A 27,395-nucleotide genomic window follows, 5' to 3' on the forward strand; every position below is an offset into this window, starting at 1 on the left:
AATATTAAATGGTCGTGTTGTAAAGTACAACTTGTCCCACAAAAAACAAGCCCTCATATGGCTATGTGAACAGAAAAATAAAAGTTATGGCTCTGGGAAGGCAGGGAGCGCAAAACGAAAACGCAAACCTCGGGGGTCAAAGGGTTAAACTGTAACGGTCATTAAAAAAAAATTTCTGTATTATGCAGGGACAGTGATTTCAAGTATTTTTGTAGTACACTTTATTTGAGAAATGTGTATTTTATATGAAAACTCCATGTAAAGGGGTCTCCTTATCGCCTTAGCAGGAATGTTTATGATGGGATTAAATGAAAGTACTATATTTTTTGCCCTATAAACCGCATCCCCCAATCCCCCTCCCCCAAAGTGAGAACTATAAAAAAGTGTAAAAAAAATAAAATAAAATACACATCATGGGTGTCGCAATGTGCGATAACACCCATAGTATAAAAATATATTCCCCAGACGGCAAACAGCAAAACGCAAAAAAGTGTCCAAATGGCCGATTCGCCATTTTAGGTTGCTTTTATTTTCTACAAATAAAAAAATAAAAAGTGATCAAAAAGTCATAAACACCCCGCAAAAAAATGAGCCCCCATACAGTTCTGTACACATAATTACAAAAAAGTTATAGGGGTCAAAATATGGTGACAAAAAATAAAACAGATCCCCCCCACCCCACTTTTTAAAGGGAACCGGTCAGCGGCAAAAGCCATCCCAAACTGCCAGCGGTACCTTCAAGTAGCCGGCAGTGAGTTTCTAATGATGATTTTCTTACTGCATTCTGATGAAGCAGAATTATGAAAAACGTTCTTTTATCCTCCGTCTGCGCTATTTTCCAATCAGGCTTGAAGTCACGGAGGCAGCGGCCTCTTTGCTTCAAGTCACGGTAACCGCGCCCCCTTCCCTGCCCCTTCGCTGTGACTGACAGCGCTTATGCCTGACAGTCTGCTGTCAGTCACAGGAGAAGGGGCAGGGAAGGGGACGTGGTTACCTTGACTTGAAGCAAAGAGGCCACTGCCCCCTTGACTTCAAGCCTGACTAGAAAATAGCGCGGACAGGGAATAAAAAGTTTTTCATACTGCATTCACATGAGGCAGAAGCAGGGCCGGATTAACGTAGGGGCTGATGGAGCTGCAGCTCCAGGCCCCTACCATAAAATAGGCCCATCTGCCAGCCAAAAGGCCGTCGGGAGGGTTAAAAGTCCTCTGTTGTACACAGCGCAGCGTCACATAGCACACAGACACTGCAGAGATGCTCACCTCACGCTGGCAGCAGGGAGCCTGAGGGCGGGACTCGGGAGGAGTGTACAATGATCCTAGAGTGGAAGCTGCTTCTGCCAGCCCCTCCCCTCCCCACCCACCAACCAATCAGAGCTGAGGCAAGGCAAGCACTAGCAGCTCTCAGTCGTCTGAGTAGTACAGGGAGTCTTCACAGGTCCTGTAAGGGAACTGCACAGTGTAAAGTGTAGTTCCCAGGTTAGAACAGTGCATCTGCCAGGACCTGTGATGACATCATCTTCAGCATCACAGGTCCTGCAGAATCTAGCAAAGGAACTGCACCAAAAATGGTGTAGTTCCTAGGTTTGAAAGGTACATCTGCCAGGACCTGTGATGACATCATCACAGATCCTTCAACCCCTAACAGCAAGTATTAGAAGTTCACAATCAGCTCTGCATTGATCCATACAGACTGGAATGGAGTGGTAAGAGGAGGTCCTCCACTTTTCATCATTTACCCCCCCCCCCTCCATGCCCTGTTTTTACTCATTGCTCACTCATGTATAATACTTCAGACAGGTACAGTGACCACTACCTCATGTACTTCACACACACAGTGACTATAATGTATAACTGACCACATATTTCTATAAATACTGCATCTACAGTATTATACATTATATGTCTCACATATATATACACACACACACACACTGCATATATTAAACAGTATTATAGATGCAATATGTACAGATATATAATATATATTGCAGTGTACTGATATGTGAGGTACAAGGTATAATATATGCAGTGTGTACAGGTATATTGTATATACAGCAGTGTACTGATATGTTAGGTATGAGGTATAATAGATGTAGTGTATACAGGTATATTGTATATACAGTATTGGATTGATATGTGAGGTACGAGCTGTAATTTATACCTCATATATCAGTACACTGCTGTATATACTATATACCTGAACACACTGCATATATTATACCACGTTCCTCACATATCAGTACACTGCTGTATATACTATATATCTGTACACACTGCAGCTATTATACCTCTTACCTCACATATCAGTACACTGCTGTATATACTATATATCTGTACACACTGCATCTATTATACCTCATACCTCACATATTAGTACACTGCTGTATATACTATATATCTGTACACACTGCATCTATTATACCTCATACCTCACATATCAGTACACTCCTGTATATACTATATATCTGTACACTGCATCTATTATACCTCGTACCTCACATATCAGTACACTGCTGTATATACTATATACCTGAACACACTGCATCTATTATACCTCTTACCTCACATATCAGTACACTGCTGTATATACTGTATATCTGTACACACTGCATATATTATACCTCGTACCTCACATATCAGTACACTGCTGTATATACTATATATCTGTACACACTGCATCTATTATACCACGTTCCTCACATATCAGTACACTGCTGTATACACTATATATCTGTACACACTGCATCTATTATACCTCGTACCTCACATATCAGTACACTGCTGTATATACTATATATCTGTACACACTGCATCTATTATACCACGTTCCTCACATATCAGTACACTGCTGTATATACTATATATCTGTACACACTGCATCTATTATACCTCGTACCTCACATATCAGTACACTGCTGTATATACTATATATCTGTACACACTGCATCTATTATACCACGTACCTCACATATCAGTACACTGCTGTATACACTATACATCTGTACACACTGTATCTATTATGCCTGTTTTGTAATCCCAATCCGGCCCTGATGGCATAAATTATAAAACAGCAGCGAACATAGTTCATGGAACAAAGAGAGAGGCCTGGAATGGGTAGTGGGAGGGGCTATAAAAGGGGAATGGGGGCCCAATTTAGATTCTTGCTATGGGGCCCAGTGATTTCTATGTACGCCTTTGACAGGAGCAGAGAGATAAGAGAAGTGACAGATGACACAGAGTTTAGATTACAGGTTGAATTAACCCTTTAGGATCAAATTGGCTTCTCAGGAGATCTATATGTTAAAGGCATCTCATTCAGTAGCTATATAACTAAGGGTGGGTTCACATCTCCTTTATGGATTCCATTAAGTGGGGACTGTGGGGACTATTTTATTATCAGCCAGTGACTGTGTTACTGTAATACTGTTATCAGTTCAGCACATAGTTTTCCCTGTGCATTCACACTTCACTTCACTTGGTTGCTTGTACTACTGTCAGTGTCAGACGGTTGTCACTGTGGGTAACAATGCACAACAGACAACAATGCACACCACAGTGACCGCTCCTGAGTCCTGTCCTGAGTCCTCCTGTCCGGCGTCAGCCTCTGCTTCCCTTCACTATCACTATAATCAAACACTCTTCCTGATCCTGACTCACTCATTAGAGAGCTGAAGAGCCGACTGAGTCAGCAGCAGCAAGTGAATCGGATGGATAGCATCTGCGCATGCGCACCGGCACCTAGAGTCTTCGGTTCACTTGCGAGTCAGCTCAGCAGTCCGTGACTCAGCAAGTGAACCGAAGATCCGATTCATGAACCGATTCATCTGAAAGATCCGAACTTCCCATCACTACTGAGGTCATATCCGGCGGGCCGGCATTACAGGAACAGCACCAGCTGCTCTGACGTCCTACCGCCGGATATACGTCACAGGATATCCGGCGGCAGGACGTCAGAGCAGCTGGTGCTGTTCCTGTAATGCCGGCCCGCTGGATATGACCTCAGTGCGCCCGCGGTTATCCCTCCTGCACGCTGCGCTGGGTACAACCTGCTCAGCAGTTTCGACCAGCACACGGTCCACAGCGCTCAGCCACACCAGCCCGCGAGACAGCAGGAGCTTCTGGAGCAGGTATCAGATAAACTCATCCAGTTGGAAGGGAGGGCAATCATAGTGCTGTTCTGATCTATGGACACAGCTCTCAGCATGCTTAGCCAGCCTTCTATCTGACTGTTTCTGAGCCTGTGGACTGTGACTCTCAAGAAGCACAGCCAGATAGAAGGCTGGCTAAGCATGCTGAGAGCTGTGTCCATAAATCAGAACAGCACTATGAAAATTACTGACTGGCTAAGCATGCTGAGAGCTCAGTCTAAATAACATAACACATAAAGAAATTACTGTTTCTAGCTGCTAGTCCACAGTCCACAGTCCACAGCAGCTAGAAACAGTAATTTCTTTAAAGGGATTCTGTCACCAGGTTTGACCCCTGTCAGCTAAACATATGCTGATGTTCAGGGCGTCTTCACGATTCCTAATGTGGGCTTATAAATGTCATCTGTGGGCTTATTTAGCTAAAAAAACAGCTATTACTAACCTGTCAGTCAAACAAATAAGGTGCCCAAGGGGATGTTAATGGGTGCAAGATGCCCACCGCACCCACCGCCGTTCGTGCCCAGCGCCGCCTTTCCGGACTTCTGCACTGCCTCCTAATCCTCTGTGCCGCCTCTCGCTTTCCCTCCCTCCCTCCCCCCTCCTTCTGCTTTAAGATCTCGCGCTTGCGCACAGGGCTCTGCCTGATGCGCCCGTGCAGACTTCTCCATTTGGCTTCTTACAGCGAAGTGCGCATGCGCCGGCACTTCGCTCAACCCCTGTATGCGCGAGATCTTACAGCAGGAGGAGGGGGGAGGGAGGGAGAGCGAGAGGCGGCACAGAGGATTAGGAGGCGGCGCAGAAGTCCGGAAAGGCGGCGCTGGGCACGAACGGCGGCGGGTGCGGCCGGCACCTTGCATCCATTAACATCCCCTTGGGCACCTTATTTGTTTGACTGACAGGTTAGTAAAAGCAGTTTTTTAGCTAAATAAGCCCACAGATGACATTTATAAGCCCACATTAGGAATCGTGAAGACGCCCTGAACATCAGCATATGTTTAGCTGACAGGGGTCAAACCTGGTGACAGAATCCCTTTAATCTGTTATGTTATTTAGACACAGCTCTCAGCATGCTTAGCCAGCCTTCTATCTGACTGGCTAAGCATGCTGAGTGCTGTGTCCATAAATCAGAACACAGCTCTATGAAAATTACTGTTTCTAGCTGCTGTTGTCCACAGTCCACAGCAGCTAGAAAACAGTAATCTTCATAGTCATGTTAAATGATCACTATAGTGTCAGGAAAACAAAGCGGTTTTCCTGACACTATAGTGCCCTGAGGGTGCCCCCACCCTCAGGGTCCCCCTCCCGTGGTCCCCCTCCATGTTGCCAAGATAGACGCCAAATGAAGGGGTAGTTGCAGGAACAAAATACTTTAATGGTATCGATTAAAATATATATGTAATTAAGACACTGAGTGCAGTTCCATAAAAAGGCCCAGCAAAATCCTCAGCACCAGGCCCATGATGCTCTTAATCCGGCCCTGGGCAGAAGTAAGAAAATAATCATTAGAAACTCACTCCCGGCTACTGGAAGGTACTGTTGGCGGTTTGGGATGGCTTTTGCCGCTGACAGGTTTCCTTTAATCAGAACGCAAGAAAAACTAATACATATAAGTATATCACCGGATTCGTACTGACTTGTAGAATAAAAGTAACCGGTCAGTTTTAACGCGCATCGAACGTCGTAAATAAAAAAAAAAAACGCAAAACTGTGGTGGAATAGCTTTTATTTTTATTTAATTTTTTGCAATTTCATCCCATTTGGAAAAAAAATTTTGCCCGCTTACCACTACATCTTATGCAATATTAAATGGTGGTGTTGTAAAGTACAACTTGTCCCACAAAAAACAAGCCCTCATATGGCTATGTGAACAGAAAAATAAAAAAGTTATGGCTCTGGGAAGGCAGGAAGCGCAAAATGAAAATACAAACCTCCGGGGGTGAAAGGGTTAAACTGTAAGGCCCCTTTCATACGAGCGAGTATTCCGTGCGGATGCGATGCGGGAGGTGACCGCATTGCACCCGCACTGAATACCGACCCATTCATTACTATGGGGCTGTTCACATGAGCTGTGATTTTCACGCATCACTTGTGCGTTGTGTGAAAATTGCAGCATGCTCCTCTTTGTGTGTTTTTCACGTAACGCAGGCCCCATAGAAATGAATGGGGTTGCGTGAAAATCGCAAGCAAGTGCGGATGCGGTGCGATTTTCACGCACGGTTGCTAGACTATCGGGATGGAGTCCCGATCATTATTATTTTCCCTTATAACATGGTTATAAGGGAAAATAAAAGCATTCTGAATACAGAGTGCATAGTAAAACATCGCTGAAGGGGTTAAAAAAATAAATAAATAATTTAACTCACCTTAGTCCACTTGACCGCGTAGCCGGCATCTCCTTCTGGCTTCATCTGATCTCTGTGCAGCAACAGGACCTTTGGTGACGTCATTCCGGTCATCACATGGTACGTCACATGATCTTTTACTATGGTGATGGATCATGTGATGACCGGAGTGACGTCACCAAAGGTCCTGTTGCTGCACAGAGATCAGATGAAGCCAGAAGGAGATGCCGGGCCGCGAACAAGTGGACTAAGGTGAGTTAAATTTTATTTTTTTAACCCCTCCAGCGCTATTTTACTATGCATTCTGTATTCAGAATGCTATTATTTTCCCTTATAACCATGTTATAAGGGAAAATAATACTATTTACAGAACACCGATCCCAAGTCCGAACTTCTGTGAAGAAGTTCGCGTTTGGGTACCAAACACGCGCGATTTTTCTCACGCGAGTGCAAAACGCATTACAATGTTTTGCACTAGTGCGGAAAAATCGTGGGTGTTCCCGTAACGCACCCGCACATTTTCCCGCAACGCCCGTGTGAAAGGGGCCTAACTGTCTTTTTTAAAAAAAAATTTTTTTCAGTATTATGTAGGGACAGTGATATATACTTTCACATCAAATCCTAATAAAAAAACATTAAGAGGGCATCTGTCAGCAGATTTGTACCTATGACACTGGCTGACCTGTTACATGTGCACTTGGCAGCTGAGAAAAAATGTTTTAATGTATACAAATAAGCCTCTAGAATCAATGGGGGCATTGCTATTAGGGCTCATGCACACGAACGTTGTTTGCGTCCACATCTGAGCTGCAAAAAAATTCACTTCAATGCATCCGTTGCTCTGTTCCATGGCCCAGCAAAAAAAAAAAAAGAAATGCCCAATAGGACATTTTTTATTATATTTTTTTTATCATGGACTTTCTGTTTCACAATTTGGCGCACACACAGCTGGCATCAGTGTTATGTGGATCCGCAATTTTCAGCCCACAAAACACTGCGTGGTCATGTACATGAATCCTTATAGAGAGAGCTCAGCTCATTGCTCCTAGAGGCTCGTTTGCATACACTTACTGGTCAACAAAAATTATATGATTACAGCAATAACCAAATTTTGTATATTTTTTTTATTTTATTATGTTTTAACACTGAAAAAAAATTAAAAACTGACGCCTATAAATCTTTTATATTTCCATTTATGGAGTTGTGTGAGGAGGACTCTTTTTTTTTTTTTTTTTTTTTGTGGGACAAGCTATCATTTTTGATACCATTTTGTTTTGGGCTACATAGAATTTCTTAATTACTTTTGTATTCCGTTTTTGAGTGGAGAAGTAACCAAACACTGGCATTTCAAACATTTAGTTAGTCATTTCCTGACACTGGTTACAAAATTGTTGTTTTTTTGTTTGTTATTTTTCTTTTCTTTTTCTTTTAAACTTTATTTTTTTTATTTTTTTTTACTCTAATTGTTAGATCACTGATGCCATAATATCTATACCATAAGTATACACATTAGTAAGAGCTTGTGCTCTTAAAGACACTTAACCAGACCATTCATATGCATTAAAATGTATATTATACACTGCAAACAGCTGCCATGTTACTAGCCTACTTTCTACAAAAATACACTGCTCAAAAAAATAAAGGTAACACTTAAACAACACAATGTAACTCCAAGTCAATCAAACTGTCCACTTAGGAAGCAACACTGAGTGACAATCAATTTCACATGCTGTTGTGCAAATGGGACAGACAACAGGTGGAAATTATAGGCAATTAGCAAGACACCACCAATAAAGGAGTGGTTCTGCAGGTGGTGACCACAGACCACTTCTCAGTTCCTATGCTTCCTGGCTGATGTTTTGGTCACTTTTGAATGCTGGCGGTGCTTTCACTCTAGTGGTAGCATGAGACGGAGTCTACAACCCACACAAGTGGCTCAGGTAGTGCAGCTTATCCAGGATGGCACATCAATGCGAGCTGTGGCAAGAAGGTTTGCTGTGTCTGTCAGCGTAGTGTCCAGAGCATGGAGGCGCTACCAGGAGACAGGCCAGTACATCAGGAGACGTGGAGGAGGCCGTAGGAGGGCAACAACCCAGCAGCAGGACCGCTACCTCCGCCTTTGTGCAAGGAGGAACAGGAGGAGCACTGCCAGAGCCCTGCAAAATGACATCCAGCAGGCCACAAATGTGCATGTGTTTGCTCAAACGGTCAGAAACAGACTCCATAAGGGTGATATGAGGGCCCGACGTCCACAGGTGGGGGTTGTGCTTACAGCCCAACACCGTGCAGGACGTTTGGCATTTGCCAGAGAACACTAAGATTGGCAAATTCGCCATTGGCGCCCTGTGCTCTTCACAGATGAAAGCAGGTTCACACTGAGCACATGTGATAGACGTGACAGAGTCTGGAGACGCCGTGGAGAACGTTCTGCTGCCTGCAACATCCTCCAGCATGACCGCTTTGGCATTGGGTCAGTAATGGTGTGGGGTGGCATTTCTTTGGAGGGCCGCACAGCCCTCCATGTGCTCGCCAGAGGTAGCCTGACTGCCATTAGGTACCGAGATGAGATCCCCAGACCCCTTGTGAGACCATATGCTGGTGCGGTTGGCCCTGGGTTCCTCCTAATGCAAGACAATGCTAGACCTCATGTGGCTGGAGTGTGTCAGCAGTTCCTGCAAGACGAAGGCATTGATGCTATGGACTGGCCCGCCCGTTCCCCAGACCTGAATCCAATTGAGCACATCTGGGACATCATGTCTCGCTCTATCCACCAATGTCACGTTGCACCACAGACTGTCCAGGAGTTGGCAGATGCTTTAGTCCAGGTCTGGGAGGAGATCCCTCAGGAGACCGTCCGCCACCTCATCAGGAGCATGCACAGGCATTGTAGGGAGGTCATACAGGCACGTGGAGGCCACGCACACTACTGAGCCTTATTTTGACTTGTTTTAAGGACATTACATCAAAGTTGGATCAGCCTGTAGTGTGTTTTTCCACTTTTAATTTTGAGTGCGACTCCAAATCCAGACCTCCATGGGTTGAAAAATTTGATTTCCATTTTTTTATTTTTGTGTGATTTTTGTTGTCAGCACATTCAACTATGTAAAGAACAAAGTATTTCAGAAGAATATTTAATTAACTCAGATCTAGGATGTGTTATTTTTGTGTTCCCTTTATTTTTTTGAGCAGTGTATATCCTGATAATTGATAAACGCAACTACTTTCATGCAACTTTGAAGCAAACTGTGATTATAAGCAAAAATTGGATGAAAATTCAAATTTATGACTGAAGTCCATAGTCTGGAGTCCTTATTCAAATAAAATATGGTCTCTATCTAGTGTCTCTACTCTCTTCCTGCAACTTGTTGGCCTCTCGACCACCTACCCTGCTCCATGCTGACTGAGATCACAGCTGGCTGAAGTGGGGGAGAACTTCTTTATCCTGGAATATCTCAGGCTGTGTAGCAGCTACAGATGTTTGGTCTTGTTTTTAAGCTTACAATCTAAGTTTTACAACAAGACAAGGTTTGCAGTGTTCGGGACAGAAGTGAGAGCTGCAGGTTTATGCAGCTCTGATTGGACCCTATTTCTAAGGGCTGTGGTGTATTTCTGCTAGTGCTGCGCTGTATTGTTTTAGATTGTCAGCTTTGAAACAAGCCATGGCCGATATCTCCAGCTGCTGCATAGTTTGAGATCCAGCCATCAGTAGCAAGGACATATGAGATACTCCATTGGCTGCTTAAATGCTTTTCTGCAAAGACACATGATATATGTCCTTGACGGCACAAGGGTTAAAGCCTCTATATCCATTGTACGTGCCAAATTATATCATCCTGGTGCATAGAGGGAGATGCATACAGCATGTGGGTAAGGTGTGTTGTTGATGCAGTTTTTGTCATGTGAAATCCACAGCTTTAGGGCTTGTTCACATGACCATGCCGCATATTGCGGATCTGCAAAACACAGATGGCAAAACACCGATGGCGCCCGTGTGGCTTCCGCAATTTGCGGAACGAAACAGGAACCCTATTATAGAAATGCCTATTCTTGTCTGCAAAACAGACAAGAATAGTACAGGACTTATAATTTTGTGGACCCGTTGAAATTAATTGTTCCGTATGCAGAACGCAGATAACTGCCCGTATACGGAACGCAAAATACGTTCGTGTGAACGAGCCCTTAGGATTCATGCACGCAACTGTGTTTTTTGTCCGCATCCGATCCGCATTTTTTTGAGGGTCGGATATGGACCCATTCACATCAATGGGGCCGCAAAAGTTGCGGACAGCACACCATATGCTGTCCGCATCCGTATATCCGTTACGCAGCACTCACAAAAAAAAGAACATGTCCTATATTTGTCTGTTTTAAGGACAAGTATAGGACTGTTCAGTGGATGGCAGGACGTTCTGTTCTACAAAATGCGGAATGCACAACGGTCGGTATCCGTGTTTTGCGGATCCGCAACTTGCGGACCCCAAAAAATGGCAATGGCTGTGTGGATGAGCTTTTATCCTGGTGTATTTCATGTGCTGTGCAACACCGAAGTGGAAGCCAACAACTAATACAGCGAAGAAATCCCTCCTCTGGGCATTTATTTCATGTGTTTGTTTTGGGGTGTTGTAGAGTAAGTAAGGACTTTGTGCATTTCAGAGCTGTGCTGATATAAAGGTCTCCACTCTTGTACAGACTCACCTGCTCTCGGCATGTCTCCCCTGAGAAATGGTGGAGGGTGCAAACATTTGTATGTTCACTTGTCAGCTGCTGTTATTGCTGTGGCACAAATGGTTAAACAGAGCATTGCCATTAAAGTTTTGCCCTTGCATGTATGCTGTGCGGTGTGTATGAGGCTTTAGCGTCTAGCCGCTGTTTACAGTATGCTTCTTTTCACTGCCTTACTTGTGTTGCACATTTTCCTCCTTTATGTTGGTATGTCTTTTGATATATTTGTATTAGGTTTAGTGGGTGATGCTTCCAACTAATCTAGTTCCTTGTATGAAATTGAAATACTTAGTACAGAAAAACAGGTTTTATATACACCATCAATCTTTAATAGACAATGAATATCTATTTGAGTGATTAATTTGACTTTAATATGCCATTGACTATAAAAGTGTTGTTACCTTTTTCTCTTTTCCGCCCAGCAACATGCATATCCTGCTGATGAACTTATGCCTTTGACCTGTCGTGGTAGAATACGTGGCCAGGAGCCAAGCAGAGGAGATGTAGACGATGCTTTGGGGAAGTAAGTTCTTGATCATATCAGATTGTGATTTTCTTTTTCTACAGAAGCTTAAAGGGTTGTATCACTTCCAGAAATGGCATTTATCATACTTACTACAAGGCACTAATGTATTGTGATTGTCCATATTGCCTCCTTTGATTCATTTTCCATCTCCTTATACACTGCTAATTTCCAGGGGTTACAACCACCACTGCAGTGCACATACGAGAGTCCAGCACTTTTTCCTTTAGTGTACAAGCATGGCCCTCGCCGATGTATTGCAGGGTGATCAAAACCTCTGGAAACAAGCAGTGTATAATGTCATGGAAAAACTAATCCAGCCAGCAAAGAAGGCAATATGGACAGTCATAATACATTAGTAAGTGCCTTGTATTAACTTTATCTACATGATAACTGCCATTTGCTGAAGTCAGCAACCCTTTAACCAGGGGTGGGATTCAAATTTTTAACAGGTTTCCTACTCAACGGTGGACATGCGGCGTCACGACAAATGTTTACATATACATACACCATATATATGCAACACACATACATATAAATACACTGTATACATGGCACACATACATAAATAAACCATATATACACTACACACACATACCACCCAACTTTAAAAAAGCCTAAGTTGCTAAACCAAGTTTTTTAAAGCGCTGACTGTCACGATCCCTACTCAATAGGTCACGTCACTGGGGTGAATTATACTAGTGAGCTCATCAAGTTACCACAGAAATTCCCACCCACCTATTCTAGATGATGGAATTATGCTAACTTACTCCCCTAGATTCTAACACCCCATTATTTTCTATGACAATAGCTGCCACCACCTATACTATAAGGCAATAGGGGCCTATACTCAGATATTCTCTCAACCCAAATTTAACACAGTAACACAGGTTATCTTTATGGGACCCCACCAATACTACTGGTAACGTTATTCCCTCCGAAAGAGCAAGTTCTATACGACCACAAGGAATGGACTTATTAATGTTTAAATTTAATACACAATAGTGCAGTGCAATACAAAAAGAAAGTGTCAGATAAAAGATAAAAACTAAATATAAATACAATAACAATGCAGTGAACAGATAAAATAAACAGGATAAAATACAGAATATTGGCTTACTGAGATGCAGCAGTTATATTCCGGCTGTGGGGACAGCTGAAGATATGGGCAGTCACTCCAAACCATGTGGATCCTAAAAATAGCTGACAATTACCTGTTCCCAAACACCCATTTTTATCCCCCCCTCAGCCGAGGGGTGGGCTCTGAGGGAACCTCCCTCTTTTTGGTCCGGCCTTCTGGGACGTCTGATAGTATTCAGGTTTCTGCCCCACCTTCCCAGAAGACTGACTGAGGTGGCAATATGAATCACGGCGATTCCTCGCTGTATGACAGGGACTGCGGGTACGGGTATGATCCCGCTTTGTCGCTTTGTCCCGGTCATACAGACACCAAATGTGATTGGTGTCTGTATGATTGCTCACTAAGGTGTTACATTTGTTGCTGGGGGAGGAGTTTGGGAAGGAGTGTGTGTATATATAGAGACAGACTCATTAGCTGGCCTAATTCATTAGCTGCAAGTACTAGCTTCAAGTACTACATTAAGTACTAGTAAAGAGATATTGCAGGAGACTGAAGAGATTCAAGAGATACTGCAAGAGATTGGCTTAGAGTCTCCAACTGGCTCATCTGTGGTGTTTTTGCTGATCATTGCTTGAGAAGAGGTAAGGAATTCGGTCAGCTGTTTGCTATTGTGTGTTTGCTAATGAGCCTAGCTCACTAAGGTGTTACATTTGTTGCTGGGGGAGGAGTTTGGGAAGGAGTGTGTGTGTGTATATATAGAGACAGACTCATTAGCTGGCCTAATTCATTAGCTGCAAGTACTAGCTTCAAGTACTACATTAAGTACTAGTAAAGAGATATTGCAGGAGACTGAAGAGATTCAAGAGATACTGCAAGAGATTGGCTTAGAGTCTCCAACTGGCTCATCTGTGTTGTTTTTGCTGATCATTGCTTGAGAAGAGGTAAGGAATTCGGTCAGCTGTTTGCTATTGTGTGTTTGCTAATGAGCCTAGCTCACTAAGGTGTTACATTTGTTGCTGGGGGAGGAGTTTGGGAAGAAGTGTGTGTGTATATATAGAGACAGACTCATTAGCTGGCCTAATTCATTAGCTGGAAGTACTAGCTTCAAGTACTACATTAAGTACTAGTAAAGAGATATTGCAGGAGATAGTCAGGAGGTAGGCTGGAAGGTGGAAACAATACAAAAAAAAAAAGGTAAGATTTGTTTGATTTAAAGTTACAAATTTATTTTTTTATTTTTTTCTCCTCTTTAAAATGGCAGACTTGGTTCAGTGCAGGAATTGTTGTGCATTTATTTCATGTTCCACTCTTTGGAGATTCGGATGCTGTCAGATCTGTAGACAGTTCTCCTTACTGCAGCAGGAAATTGCATTTTTGAAAGCTGAAATATTTAAATTATCTGTTAAACAAACTCCAGCTAGGACTGCTGCAATGCCACTGCCACAGAGGACCCCCAGAAATGGCAGATGGGTTAATGTAGGTTCTGGAAGTCTTAGAGTGGTGGATAGAAGACATGTCCCACAGTCGGTGGTTCTCCATAATTCATTTGCAGCACTCTCAGAATGTAAGGACAACATGGACATGGACTCAAGCACAGAGGGTGAGAAACCATCGACTCCTATGTCTAATGTATGCAACAAAAAAGATAAAGTGAAGTCTCAAAGGATGCAGCTGTTGCTGGGTGATTCAATCATAAGAAGTGTGGAGCTTAAATAAAATGGTTTTGTGAAATGTCTCCCTGGGGCTACTGCTAGAAGAGATAGAAGACGTATTATTAATATTGTTAAGCAAGCAAAGCAGGAAGGGGACGTGGATGTTCTTGTCCATCTAGGGACAAATGACCTGGCTTGCAATGAAGTGTCAGAGGTGAAAAAATCTTTTATCACACTTGGTAATGACGTACAGGATTTTGCATCCACCATTTCATTTTCTGAAGTTCTGCCTGTGCATAATGTTCAGAATGATAGGCAGAGGCGCATAAAGGAGTTCAACATATGGCTTGGTAAATGGTGTCAAGAGCAAGGATTTGGCTTTGTTTCTCATGGTAGCTCTACTTGGAATAGAAAGGAACTGTACAAAAAAGATGGTTTGCATCTTTCTCTCAAAGGAACAAATGTACTTAGTGAACAACTCCAAGAATTTGCGAAAGAGTATTTAAACTAGGAAGGGGGGGCAAAAGAGTGAAAATAAAAGAGTCCAATTGCCCCCCGAAACAATGCCAGAACAGGTCAGAAGCACAGAGGTTAAGAAATGATAAGCTCAGAGTCCTCTCTACAAATGCTCGCAGTTTAGGTAAATAAATCAATGAACTTGGGTCAATAATGGCATCTGAGAATGTAGATTTAGTGGCTGTTACGGAGACATGGTTTAATGAAAGAAATGACTGGGACATAACCATACCAGGGTACTCTTTATACAGAAGAGACAGAGAAGGCAAGAAAGGAGGAGGAGTGGCCCTGTATGTGAAAGATAGCATTAAATCTAACCTAATACAAGTTGGTGAGGCCAACATAGAGTCAGTTTGGGTTACGTTGCAGTTTGCTAACCATGCAGTAACTCATGTAGGTGTGATATATAGACCACCTGGTCAAGTTAAAGAACTAGATGATCTACTAGTTGAAGAAATAGCTAAAATGACAATGAAAGGAGAAGTTATCATTATGGGAGATTTCAATCTTCCAGATATAAACTGGAAAACCAAAATAGCAAGTTCTACCAGGAGTACAGATATTCTAAATTCCCAACTGGGGTTATCTCTACAACAAGTGGTTGAGGAGCCAACCCGGACGGAGGCCATTTTGGATTTGGTATTCACAAACGGGGATTCGGTATATGATGTCATTGTAGGCGAAACCTTGGGATCTAGTGATCACCAGTCAGTGTGGTTTAATATAAGAACTGTGAAAGAGTCCCACCACACAAAAACAAAAGTTTTAGATTTTAGAAAAACAGACTTTTCAAAAATGAAATTAGTCATAAATGAGTCCTTATCAGACTGGAACGGATTACATGGAGTCCAGGAGAAATGGGACTACTTAAAAGGTGCATTATTGAAGGCAACAGAAAATTGCATTAGACTTGTCAGTAAAAGCAAAAAAAGGAGGAGACCAATGTGGTACTCAGCAGAAGTGGCCCAAATCATTAAAAATAAAAAGCTAGCATTTTGTAATTATAAAAAAACCCAGAGCAATGAAGATAAGGAAATCTACAAGATTAGGCAGAGAGAGGCCAAGCAAGTTATAAGAACTTCTAAAGCGCAGGCAGAAGAAAAACTAGCTCAGTCTATGAAAAAAGGGGATAAGACATTCTTCAGATATATAAATGAAAAAAGGAAATTAAAACAAGGAATAACTAAATTAAAAACAAAGGACGGAAGGTATGTAGAAGAGAATAAAGGGCTAGCCGACTGCCTTAATGAATACTTCTGTTCAGTTTTTACAAAAGAAAAAGGAGAAGGACCTCCACTAGAAAGAATGACTATTAAATCGTTTGATGCATGTATCTTTACAGAGGAAGATGTTCTAAGTTTGCTGTCTAAGGTGAAGACAGATAAGTCACAGGGGCCTGATGAGATACACCCAAAATTATTAAAAGAGCTTAGTGGTGAGCTGGCAAAACCGTTAACAGATTTATTTAACCAATCATTAGTAACAGGAGTCGTCCCGGAAGATTGGAAATTGGCAAATGTCGTGCCCATTCACAAGAAAGGTAGTAGGGAGGAATCGAGCAACTATAGACCAGTGAGTCTGACTTCAATAGTAGGCAAATTAATGGAAACCCTATTAAAGGATAGGATTGTGGAACATCTAAAATCCCATGGATTGCAAGACGAAAAACAACATGGGTTTACTTCAGGGAGATCATGTCAAACAAATCTTATAGATTTTTTTGACTGGGTGAATAAAATAATAGACGGTGGAGGTGCAGTAGACATCGCATATCTAGATTTTAGTAAGGCTTTTGACACTGTCCCACATAGAAGACTTATCAATAAACTGCAGTCATTGAGCATGGACTCCCATATTGTTGAGTGGATTAGGCAGTGGCTGAGTGACAGACAACAGAGGGTTGTAGTCAATGGAGAACATTCAAAACAAGGTAATGTTACCAGTGGGGTTCCACAGGGATCTGTACTGGGACCGATTTTGTTTAATATCTTCATAAGTGATATTGCAAAAGGCCTCGCTGGTAAGGTTTGTCTTTTTGCTGATGACACAAAGATATGTAACAGGTTGATGTTCCTGGAGGGAAACGCCAAATGGAAAAGGATTTAGGAAAACTAGAAGAATGGTCAGAACTCTGGAAAATGAAATTTAATGTGGATAAGTGCAAGATAATGCACCTGGGGCGTAAAAACCCAAGGGCAGAATATAGAATATTTGACACAGTCCTGACCTCAGTATCTGAGGAAAGGGATTTAGGAGTAATTATTTCAGAAGACTTAAAGGTGGGAAGACAATGTAATAGAGCAGCACGAAATGCCAGCAGAATGCTTGGATGTATAGGGAGAGGTATAAGCAGTAGAAAGAGTGAAGTGCTTATGCCGCTGTACAGAACACTGGTGAGACCTCACTTGAAGTATTGTGCGCAGTACTGGAGGCCATATCTCCAGAAGGATATAGATACTCTAGAGAGAGTTCAGAGAAGAGCTACTAAACTAGTACATGGATTGCAGGATAAAACTTACCAGTTAAGGTTAAAGGACCTTAATATGTATAGCTTGGAAGAAAGAAGAGACAGAGGGGATATGATAGAAACTTTTAAATACATAAAGGGAATCAACTCGGTAAAGGAAGAGAGCATATTTAAAAGAAGAAAAACTACCACAAGTGGACACAGTTTTAAATTAGAGGGGCAAAGGTTTAAAAGTAATATAAGGAAGTATTACTTTACTGAGAGAGTAGTGGATGCATGGAATAGCCTTCCTGCAGAAGTGGTAGCTGCAAATACAGTGAAGGGGTTTAAGCATGCATGGGATAGGCATAAGGCCATCCTTCATATAAGATAGGGCCGGGGGCTATCCATAGTATTCAGTATATTGGGCAGACTAGATGGGCCAAATGGTTCTTATCTGCCGACACATTCTATATTTCTATGTTTCTATGAGTTATGAATTCCAGAAGGCCAGATCCTGAATACCCGGAAATGCCTCCTGTCCAGTATGGCGCGCATAGACTCTGCCCGAAGCCCATGTCAGGCTGAACACAATTATTAGGGTTCTGAGGCTGTGGGTGCCATGAGGTCGGAGTTATGGCTTCTGATATTATTTCATTCATCTACTGAATGGGTTAGACCACCCACTGGTCTAGCAGCCAACATGTCTAGGGTGGCTGTGCATTTTAAGTATCCCCCTCCCAGGTCTTCATTAGGATGCCCAAATGGTTTGCAATTAGCAGGCCTGTGCTAAATGGGGGCTTCCAGTGAGAATGTGGAGTTTCTCACCTAGTCTTCAGACGGGCTGGCATCTAGAGGCACCATTTGCATTTGCTTAATAGATATATTAGCCACTGCTATACAATTAGCTATTGATAATGTAAGTTTAGGAGAATATGAGATCTATCCATCTGTCTATCTATCTGTCTATTCACCTCAGATTTCGTTACACTGACCCACACCTATAACTCATCCCAATGTCTGTCTGTACATGTCCCAACCCTGCCTAGTCTCCATTGTGCTCCCCACACAGTAGTTATGCCAGATCTGGGATGGTTGGGACAATACTGTGCCCACTGTACTCCCCAATACTATACTGCAAAAACAGATAATAACATAGTAACATAGTAAAATAGTACATAAGGCCGAAAAAAGACACCTGTCCATCCAGTTCGGCCTGTCATCCTACAAGTTGATCCAGAGGAAGGCAAAAAAACCCTGTGAGGTAGAAGCCAATTTTCCTCACTTTAGGGGAATAAAAAATTCCTTCCCGACTCCAATCAGGCAATCAGAATAACTCCCTGGATCAACGACCCCTCTCTAGTAGCTATAGCCTGTAATATTATTACACTCCAGAAATACATCCAGGCCCCTCTTGAATTCCTTTATTGTACTCACCATCACCACCTCCTCAGGCAGAGAGTTCCATAGTCTCACTGCTCTTACCGTAAAGAACCCTTTTCTATGTTTGTGTACAAACCTTCTTTCCTCCAAACGCAGAGGATGTCCCCTCGTCACAGTCCTGGGGATAAATAGATGATGGGATAGATCTCTGTACTGCCCCCTGATATATTTATACATAGTAATTAGATCTCCCCTCAGTCGTCTTTTTTCTAACGTGAATAACCCTAATTTTGATAATCTTTCAGGGTACTGTAGTTGCCCCATTCCAGTTATTACTTTAGTTGCCCTCCTCTGGACCCTCTCCAGCTCTGCTATGTCTGCCTTGTTCACATAATACTCCTGATAACACTAGTACCACACAGACAGTTCCCCTTCAATAATTATTGGCACACACTGCCCTAAAATAACTTCACCCAGCAAATAGTGCCCCTGACACTAATAGTGTAAACATTATGTCCCCCAATTACTACTGGGGGACTATGGGGAACATGATTACTATTATCGGCACTGTGGGAGTATTATTACTTCTGGGACACAGTGGGGACATTATTGTAGGTGCACTCTGGTAGAGAATAATTTCAATTGGTGGGACTTTGAGGAGCACTATTACTCGGTAAATTGGCCACTTAAAATGAGCACCAGTACAAAGAATGTCCCTTATAATGTGCACAAGTGCAAAAAATGCTCCCTAATAATGTGCACTAGTTAAAAAATGTTCCCGTTCTGTGTAACAGTACAAAAAAATTCCCCCTCTTAGTGCCCCCAGCTAATGTCCACATAGTGCCCCCATAATGTGCCTATATAATATGCCCCCATAGTGTTCTCCCCCCCCAACACTATAATGTGCCAGTATACGATTCGCCCTTAGTACCCCAATAATGTGCCAGTATAAATGCCACTTCATAGTGCTCCCATAATATGCCTATATAGTATGCCACAATAGTGTGCTTTCCCCCCTCTAACACCATAGTGCCCCCATAGTGTCCCAATGATGTACCAATATAAATGCCCCCATGATGTGCGTGTACATGTCCCCAGATTTGCCAGTATAAATGCCTCCATAGTGTCCCCCAAGATGTGCCAGTGATTCCCCCATAGCACGCCACATAAAATAAAAATAAAAACACTAATACTTAACTCCATGCTGGCAGTGATGCAGGCCTTTTGCAGCCTGTGTCCCGTGCAGTACAAATCCCGTCTCAGGCGGACACGATGACGTCATGGCGCTACCTGCATCGGCCTCTGATAGGCTGCACTAGGCCTGCAGCCTATCGGAGGAGCAGGGTAGGACGGAAACGCTTCTCCCTTGCTCTGCTGCAACATTGATTTGTACAAATGAATGTAGGGAGATTCCACAATGGAGGTGCTCATCTCCCCCTGCCCTGCTGCCGCCACTGCCGAGCTCAGGATTGGGATTCAACTGGCAATGCGGTTCTCCAATCCGGCTGTAATTTTAACCCCTTAAGGACCCATGACATGCATGTACGTCATTTCTTTCCGGGACTTAAAGACCCGTGATATTCATGTACTTCATGGTGATCGGGCGGGTGCAGGAGCTGCGCCCGTCCGATCAGCGGCAGGGGTCCGGCAGTCACTGATAGCCGGACCCCTGCTGCATGTGCCGACATCGGTGATATCACTGATTCCGGAGCATTAACCCTTGATGTGCCGCGGTCAGCGCTGAAGTCATTTCCCACAAATAAAGTAAAAAAAGAAAAGTAGACATATTAGGTATCGCCACGTCCGTATCGATCGGCTCTATAAACATATCACATGACCTAACCCCTCAGATGAACACTGTAAAAAAATAAAAAATAAAAACTGTGCTAAATAAACCATTTTTTGTCACCTTACACCACTAAAAGTACAACACCAATCGATCAAAAAGGCATATGCCCGCCAAAATAGTACCAATCTAATCGTCGCCTCATCCCGCAAAAAATTAGCCCCTACACAAGACAATCACCCAAAAAAAAAACAACTATGGCTCAGAATATGGAGACACTAAAACATTGTTTTTTTTTTTTGTTTTAAATTTGTCTTAAATTAAAAAAAGTAGACATATTAGGTATCGCCATGTCCGTTATACTCTGCTCTATAAAAATATCACATGAACTAACCCCTCAGGTGAATACCGTATAAGGCTACTTTCACACTTGCGTTCAGGGTTCCGCTTGTGAGTTCCGTTTGAAGGCTCTCACAAGCGGCCCCGAACGGATCCCCGCTCAGAATGCCTCAGTTTGGCACCGTTTGGCCTCCGTTCCGCTCAGCAGGCGGACACCCGAACGCTGCTTGCAGCGTTCGGGTGTCCGCCTGGCCGTGCGGAGCTAAACGGATCCGTCCAGACTTACAATATAAGTCAATGGGGACGGATCCGTTTGAAGTTGACACAATATGGTGCAATTTCAAACGGATCCGTCCCCCATTGACTTTCAATGCAAAGTCTGGACGGATCCGTCTGACTAACTTTTACACTTAGAATTTTTTCTGAAATATAATGCAGACGGATCCGTTCTGAACGGATCCCATCGTTTGCATTATAGGAGCGAATGCGTCTGTGCAGACACCAGATGGATCCGCTCCGAACGCAAGTGTGAAAGTGGCCTAAAAAATAAAATAAAAATGGTGTGAAAAAAGCCATTTTTTGGTCACAAAAAGTGTAATAGCAAGCGATCAAAAAGTCATATGCACCCTATAATAGTACCATTCAAACCGTCATCTCATCCCGAAAAAAATTAGCCCCTACACAAGACAGTCGCCCAAAAAATAAATAAAACTACGGCTTTCAGAATGTGGAGAAATGCTTTATGTAAAACTTAAACAAACAACCAAAAAAAAGTAGTCCTATTTGCTATTGTCGCGTCCGTAACAACCTGCTCTATAAAAATACCACATGATCTAACCTGTCAGATGTTGTAAATAACAAAAAATAAAAACTGTGCCAAAACAGCTATTTCTTGTTACCGTTTTACGTTTTGCCTCACAAAAAGTGTAATATAGAGCAACCAAAAATCATATGTACCCTAAAATAGTACCAACAAAACTGCCACCTTATCCCGTAGTTTCCAAAATGGGGTTACTTTTTTGGTGTTTCTACTCTAGGGGTGAATCAGGGGGGCTTCAAATTGTATATGGTGTCAAAAAAACAGTCCAGCAAAATCTGCCTTCCAAAAAACCTTATGGAGTTCCTTACCTTCTGCGCCCTGCCGTGGTCCCGTACAGCAGTTTACGACCAGATATGGGGTGTTTCTGTAAACTACACAATCGGGGCAATAAATATTGAGTTTTGTTTGGCTGTTAACCCTTGCTTTTGTAACTGGAAAAAATGGATTCAATGGAAAATATGCCAAAAAAGTGAAATTTTGAAATTTTATCTCTATTTTCCATTAATTCTTGTGGAACACCTAAAGGGTTAATAAAGTTTGTAAAATCCAGTTTTCAATACCTTGAGGAGTGTAGTTTCTAAAATGGGGTCATTTTTGGGTGGTTTCTATTATGTAAGCCTCACAAAGTGACTTCAGACCTGAACTAATCCTGGAAAAGTGGGTTTTAGAAATTTTCTGAAAAATTTCAAGATTTGCTTCTAAACTTCTAAGCCTTCTAACGTCCCCAAAAAATAAGATGGCATTCACAAAATGATCCAAACATGAAGTAGACATATGTGGAATGTAAAGTAATAACTATTTTGGGAGGTATTACTATCTATTATAAAAGTAGAGAAATTGAAATTTGTACATTTTTGTTAAATTTGATTTATTTTTTTTTTAAATACATTTTTTTTACTTAATTTTACCACTGTCATGAAGTACAATATGTGACGAGAAAACAATCTCAGAATGGCCTGAATAAGTAAAAGCGTTTTAAAGTTATTACCACATAAAGTGATTCATGTCAGATTTGCAAAAAATGGCCTGGTCGTTAAAGTGTTTCTACCACTTCGTTTTCACATAATTAGCTTTCAGACACTAGCGATCTGCTAGTGTCTGCTCTGCCAAACCATCCTAATATAATTGCTTTTGGGGCAGCCGTTTCGCTAAAAAAAGAACTTTTATTGATATGCTAATGAGCCTCTAGGTGCTATGGGGGCATCATTAGCACCTAGAGGCTCCGTCTACCTTCACAAACTGCCGCCGCCCAGCGCGTCCCTCCAGCCCGCCCATCTCCTCCGGAATGCGATCCTCCCTGTGAGCGTATGTATTCGGCGCATGCGCAGTGAATGTCTGACCGCTTCCCTGCTCAGACATCTCCAATGCGCCTGCGCGATGACGTCATAGTGCTCCGAGGAACAGGCGCATTGGAGATGTCTGAGCAGGGAAGCGGTCAGACATTCACTGCGCATGCGCCGAATACATACGCTCACAGGGAGGATCACATTCAGGAGGAGATGGGCGGGCTGGAGGGACGCGCTGGGCGGCGGCAGTTTGTGAAGGTAGACTGAGCCTTTAGGTGCTAATGATGCCCCCATAGCACCTAGAGGCTCATTAGCATATTAATAAAAGTTCTTTTTTTAGCGAAACGGCTGCCCCAAAAGCAATTATATTAGGATGGTTTGGCAGAGCAGACACTAGCGGATCGCTAGTGTCTGAAAGCTAATTATGTGAAACGAAGTGGTAGAAACCCTTTAAGGTGAAAAATGGCAGGATCCTGAAGAGAACATGGTCCTGAAGAAAGTAGAAAGAAAGAGATCCGCTACGTGACCAAGTGGATGGGGTGAGTTAAATTTGTTTATTATTTTTAACCCCTCAATGGACATTTTACTAAGCATTCTGTATTAAGAATGCTATTATTTTCCCTTATAACCATGTTATAAGGGAAAATAATAAAATCTAGAGAACACCTAACCCGAAGTTCGGGTCTGGGTACCAAACATGGCGATTTTTTTTCTTGCGCCCATGCAAAACGCATTAAAACGCTTTGCACTTGCGCTGAAAAATCGTGCATTTTCCCGCAACGCACCAGCATCTTGTCTGGCCCTCACACGCGACGCCCGTGTGAAAGAGGCCTTCTTCTGAAAGACTGAATTCAAAAAGTGCCTCCAGCACTTCTTAGACTGAGCCAGAGTGTTCATGTACCCCTCCTGCTCCCACCAACTGGCAAGACCCAGTTGTAACGTGGTCAGACATATCGCTGATCCCAACCCTTGCAGCCGGGCTCCCACAATGATCCTACTGCCCCCTAGAACGTCGTACATTTATGTCAAATGTCAGTTGTGTGAACTGCCTCTCCATTCATCTCCATGAATAGAGCTGTACTCTCTTGTCTTCGGAACTCCTGTAGAGATTAATGTAGTGGCAGTGCGCCTGCTCGACCTGCCGAACTGTTCATTTCAGGTGGGCTTAGGGGCGTATGGAGTCCTTGTTCTCTTGATTAGTGGGGACGCACTGGTAGTACCCCCACCGATCTAATAGTTATCCCCATCTGGTGAAATACCCCTTTGAGTCAATTTTTTTATTGGGTTGTCCCAAGGTATGAACTTTTCCCCATGCTAGTCACAAAAACTAGGGTCCCGAGTCCTATAAATGAACAGAGTGGCCGTTGAGCATGTGCAGTGCCACTCCATTCACTTAATGGTGCTGCCGGAGATAGCCCAGTGCATAGTAGAGTAACCCAAGCAGGACCCAAAGGCCATATCTCTTCTTTTACTGAGATCTCAGTATCTATGTCTGGCAACGTCAAGTGGATATCTGTGCGCAGGACCGTCAAACAGAGCAGGTAACATGGTGAAGACTGCATCATTAGCACTTTATTTCAGATAGGAAGGGGTAAAACCAGGGCTGTGGAGTCAGTAAGCCAAAGTTCCCAAAATGACAGGCTCTAGCTCATTGTAGCCTAAGAAAGAGGCCTCGGAAATGGCTCCCCTCTTCATCCATACAGCCCGAACAAGGTTGGCTCAAAACAGTATTGTCCTTTTCTGCTTGAACAAACCCTCTTCAGGTCCATCAGTGGGGGTGGGAGTATTGTGACTGTTAAAGAAACAATTTTTTTTAATCTCTATATTTATGGAACTTGTTTTTTTTTCATTTCTGTAGTATTATGCCTTTGAAAATTAAATATAGAGTATTGTCCTTTTTATAGTACTCAGCACAGAGATAAAACTATATATCTAGGTAACCCATTGTTTACTGCTGTAAGGAAAAGATGTTATCTGTAAGTAAAATAGTAGATTTGAATTGAGATAACAGCATGACAGCTCTATTGTTTTCTTGACAGACCTACAGAAAGATGTTCATAGAGGAGCATTGCTGTGTAAGGCCTCATGCACACGACCGGTTTTTTTTGCGGTCCGCAAAACGGATTTCCGTTGTTCCGTGATCTGTGACCGTTTTTTCTTCCGTGGGTCTTCCTTGATTTTTGGAGGATACACGGACATTAAAAGTGAAAAAAAAAAACTAAGTCAAGTTTGCATTGAAAATGATAGGAAAAACGGACACGGATCACGGATGCGGATGACTATCTTGTGTGCATCCGTGATTTTTCACGGACCCATTGACTTGAATGGGTCCGTGAACCGTTGTCCGTGAAAACAATAGGACAGGTCATATTTTTTTCACGGACTGGAAAAACGGATCACGGACGCGGAAGCCAAACGGTGCATTTTCCGATTTTTCCACGGACCCATTGAAAGTCAATGGGTCCGCGAAAAAAAAAAAACGGAAAACTAAACAACGGCCGCGGATGCACCCAACGCACACTTCCGGAGCCGCGTATGTGACGCCTGGAGAATCGCGCATACAGAGCACTCAGGTCAGTACGCTCAGGTCTGAACCCAGTGTAAGGCAACTTTCGCACCTTCGTTCGGTGCAGATCAGTCTTGTATCTGCACAGACGGATCCGCACCGATAATGCAAACACTGGTATTAGTTCAGAACGGATCCGTTTGCATTATTCTTAAAAAAAAATAATAATAATCTAAGTCAAAACGGGTCCGTCCTGACTTACACTGAAAGTCAATGGGTGACGGATCCGTTTTCAATTGCACCATATTGTGTCAGTGAAAACTAATCCGTCCCCATTGACTTACATTGTAAGTCAGGACGGATCCGTTTGGCTCCGCATCGTCAGGCGGACATCAAAACGCTGCACGCAGCGTTTTGGTGTCCCCCTCCAGAGCGGAATGGAGACGGAACGGAGGCAAACTGATGCATTCTGAGCTGATCCTTATCCATTCAGAATGCATCGGGGCGAAACTGATCCGTTTTGGGCCGCTTGTGAGAGCCCTGAATGGATCTTGCAAGCGGACCCAGAAACGCCAGTGTGAAAGTAGCCTTATTGACCAATTTCTGGCTTCTTGTCACCATGTGTAGGTGACTGTATAGCACTTACTGATATTCTGTGCCATATTTTATAATCTATGCCCCCACATTAGGCAAATCTTCTGTGTTTGCATAGAAGTCGTGTCCGCAAGATGGCCGCTGATATAGGGTCATGTGACCAGACGCATCACTCAGTCTCCTCCATTATCTCCCAACAAGTACAGATGGCAGGTGCAGTGTATCTGAATAGAAGAGACCTCACGTGGGGTAGTTTGCCTGGTCACATGACCGTCCATCAGCATCCAAAGACTTGTCCAACAAGGGGCGTACCTTTATAAAATCTAGAACATGGTGCAGAATATCTACAAAGGTGCCATACAAGCACAGGACAGTGAGCAGTGAATTATATCCAGAAAACCATTCACCCGTTTACATAGAGATACATCGAATATGTGCATATAGACTTAACCCCTTATGGACACTACCATCACATGTTTTATGGAGGAACACCTAGCATTTTACCTCCAGAGAGGAGGGCGTCTATCTCCTGGTGACTGCTGCTCCTTGGCCATACTATAAGGGTTCTTGAATTGTTGCCAGATATTTTGTGCTGTATAATAGAAAAATAAGTTAAAAAAACAACATTCATGTGAAATCCAGTCTAATAGTAATACATTGTTTTTGTCTTTCTTTCCAGATTTTCTTTAACACTAATTGATACACTGGATACATTGGTGGTAAGAATAGTTTTTCTTTTGCACATGTTAAGTTATAGACTTTTCTAAATTGGGCATATTATCAGTGTGTGTGGAGCTGTGTGCTCGGTTAAGGCTAGGCGACAATGCCTAAATCTAACTCTATTATCTGACACGAGAGCCCTTTACAATGAAGCCTCGCCCTGGACATTTGCAGCTTGTCATATTCTTACTACCCCTGATGACTGAAGCCCCACTAATGGCGGGTTTTTATTGAGCTCACCAGATCTATGGCAGAATCCCTTTAAGGATGGTTATCTGTTTTTTATCTCAATTTTTGTGTTTTTCTTTTTTTGTGGTCGCTTTCGGTTGAGTAGAAAATGAATGGAGCTGCAGTGCAGATTCTCAGGAGAACGAGGCCACTGATTACTGGATCGGTGCAGTTCCTAGCGGTTATGTGTGAATAGCAGTCACTTTAACCCCTAGTGTACTATTTCGGCACTAAAGGTTCTTTTTGTTTATTTTTTTTTTATTCCTCCCCTCCTTCACCAGTGGTACCTGTCATGAGAGCT

General features: G+C 42.9%; 1 protein-coding gene across 1 annotated transcript in view; it reads left to right on the top strand.

The window, feature by feature from the left end:
* Window positions 1–27,395, top strand: part of EDEM3 (ER degradation enhancing alpha-mannosidase like protein 3) — a 151,789-nt gene that overhangs the window by 39,327 nt on the left and 85,067 nt on the right. Inside the window, exons 3-4 of the mRNA XM_040408660.1 lie at window positions 11,637–11,737; window positions 26,826–26,865. Of these exons, the coding sequence (XP_040264594.1) occupies window positions 11,637–11,737; window positions 26,826–26,865 (141 nt within the window). The remainder of the gene's footprint in view (window positions 1–11,636; window positions 11,738–26,825; window positions 26,866–27,395) is intronic.

This window comes from Bufo bufo, chromosome 9, assembly GCF_905171765.1.
Source record: "Bufo bufo chromosome 9, aBufBuf1.1, whole genome shotgun sequence".
NCBI classification, from domain to species: Eukaryota; Metazoa; Chordata; class Amphibia; order Anura; family Bufonidae; genus Bufo; species Bufo bufo.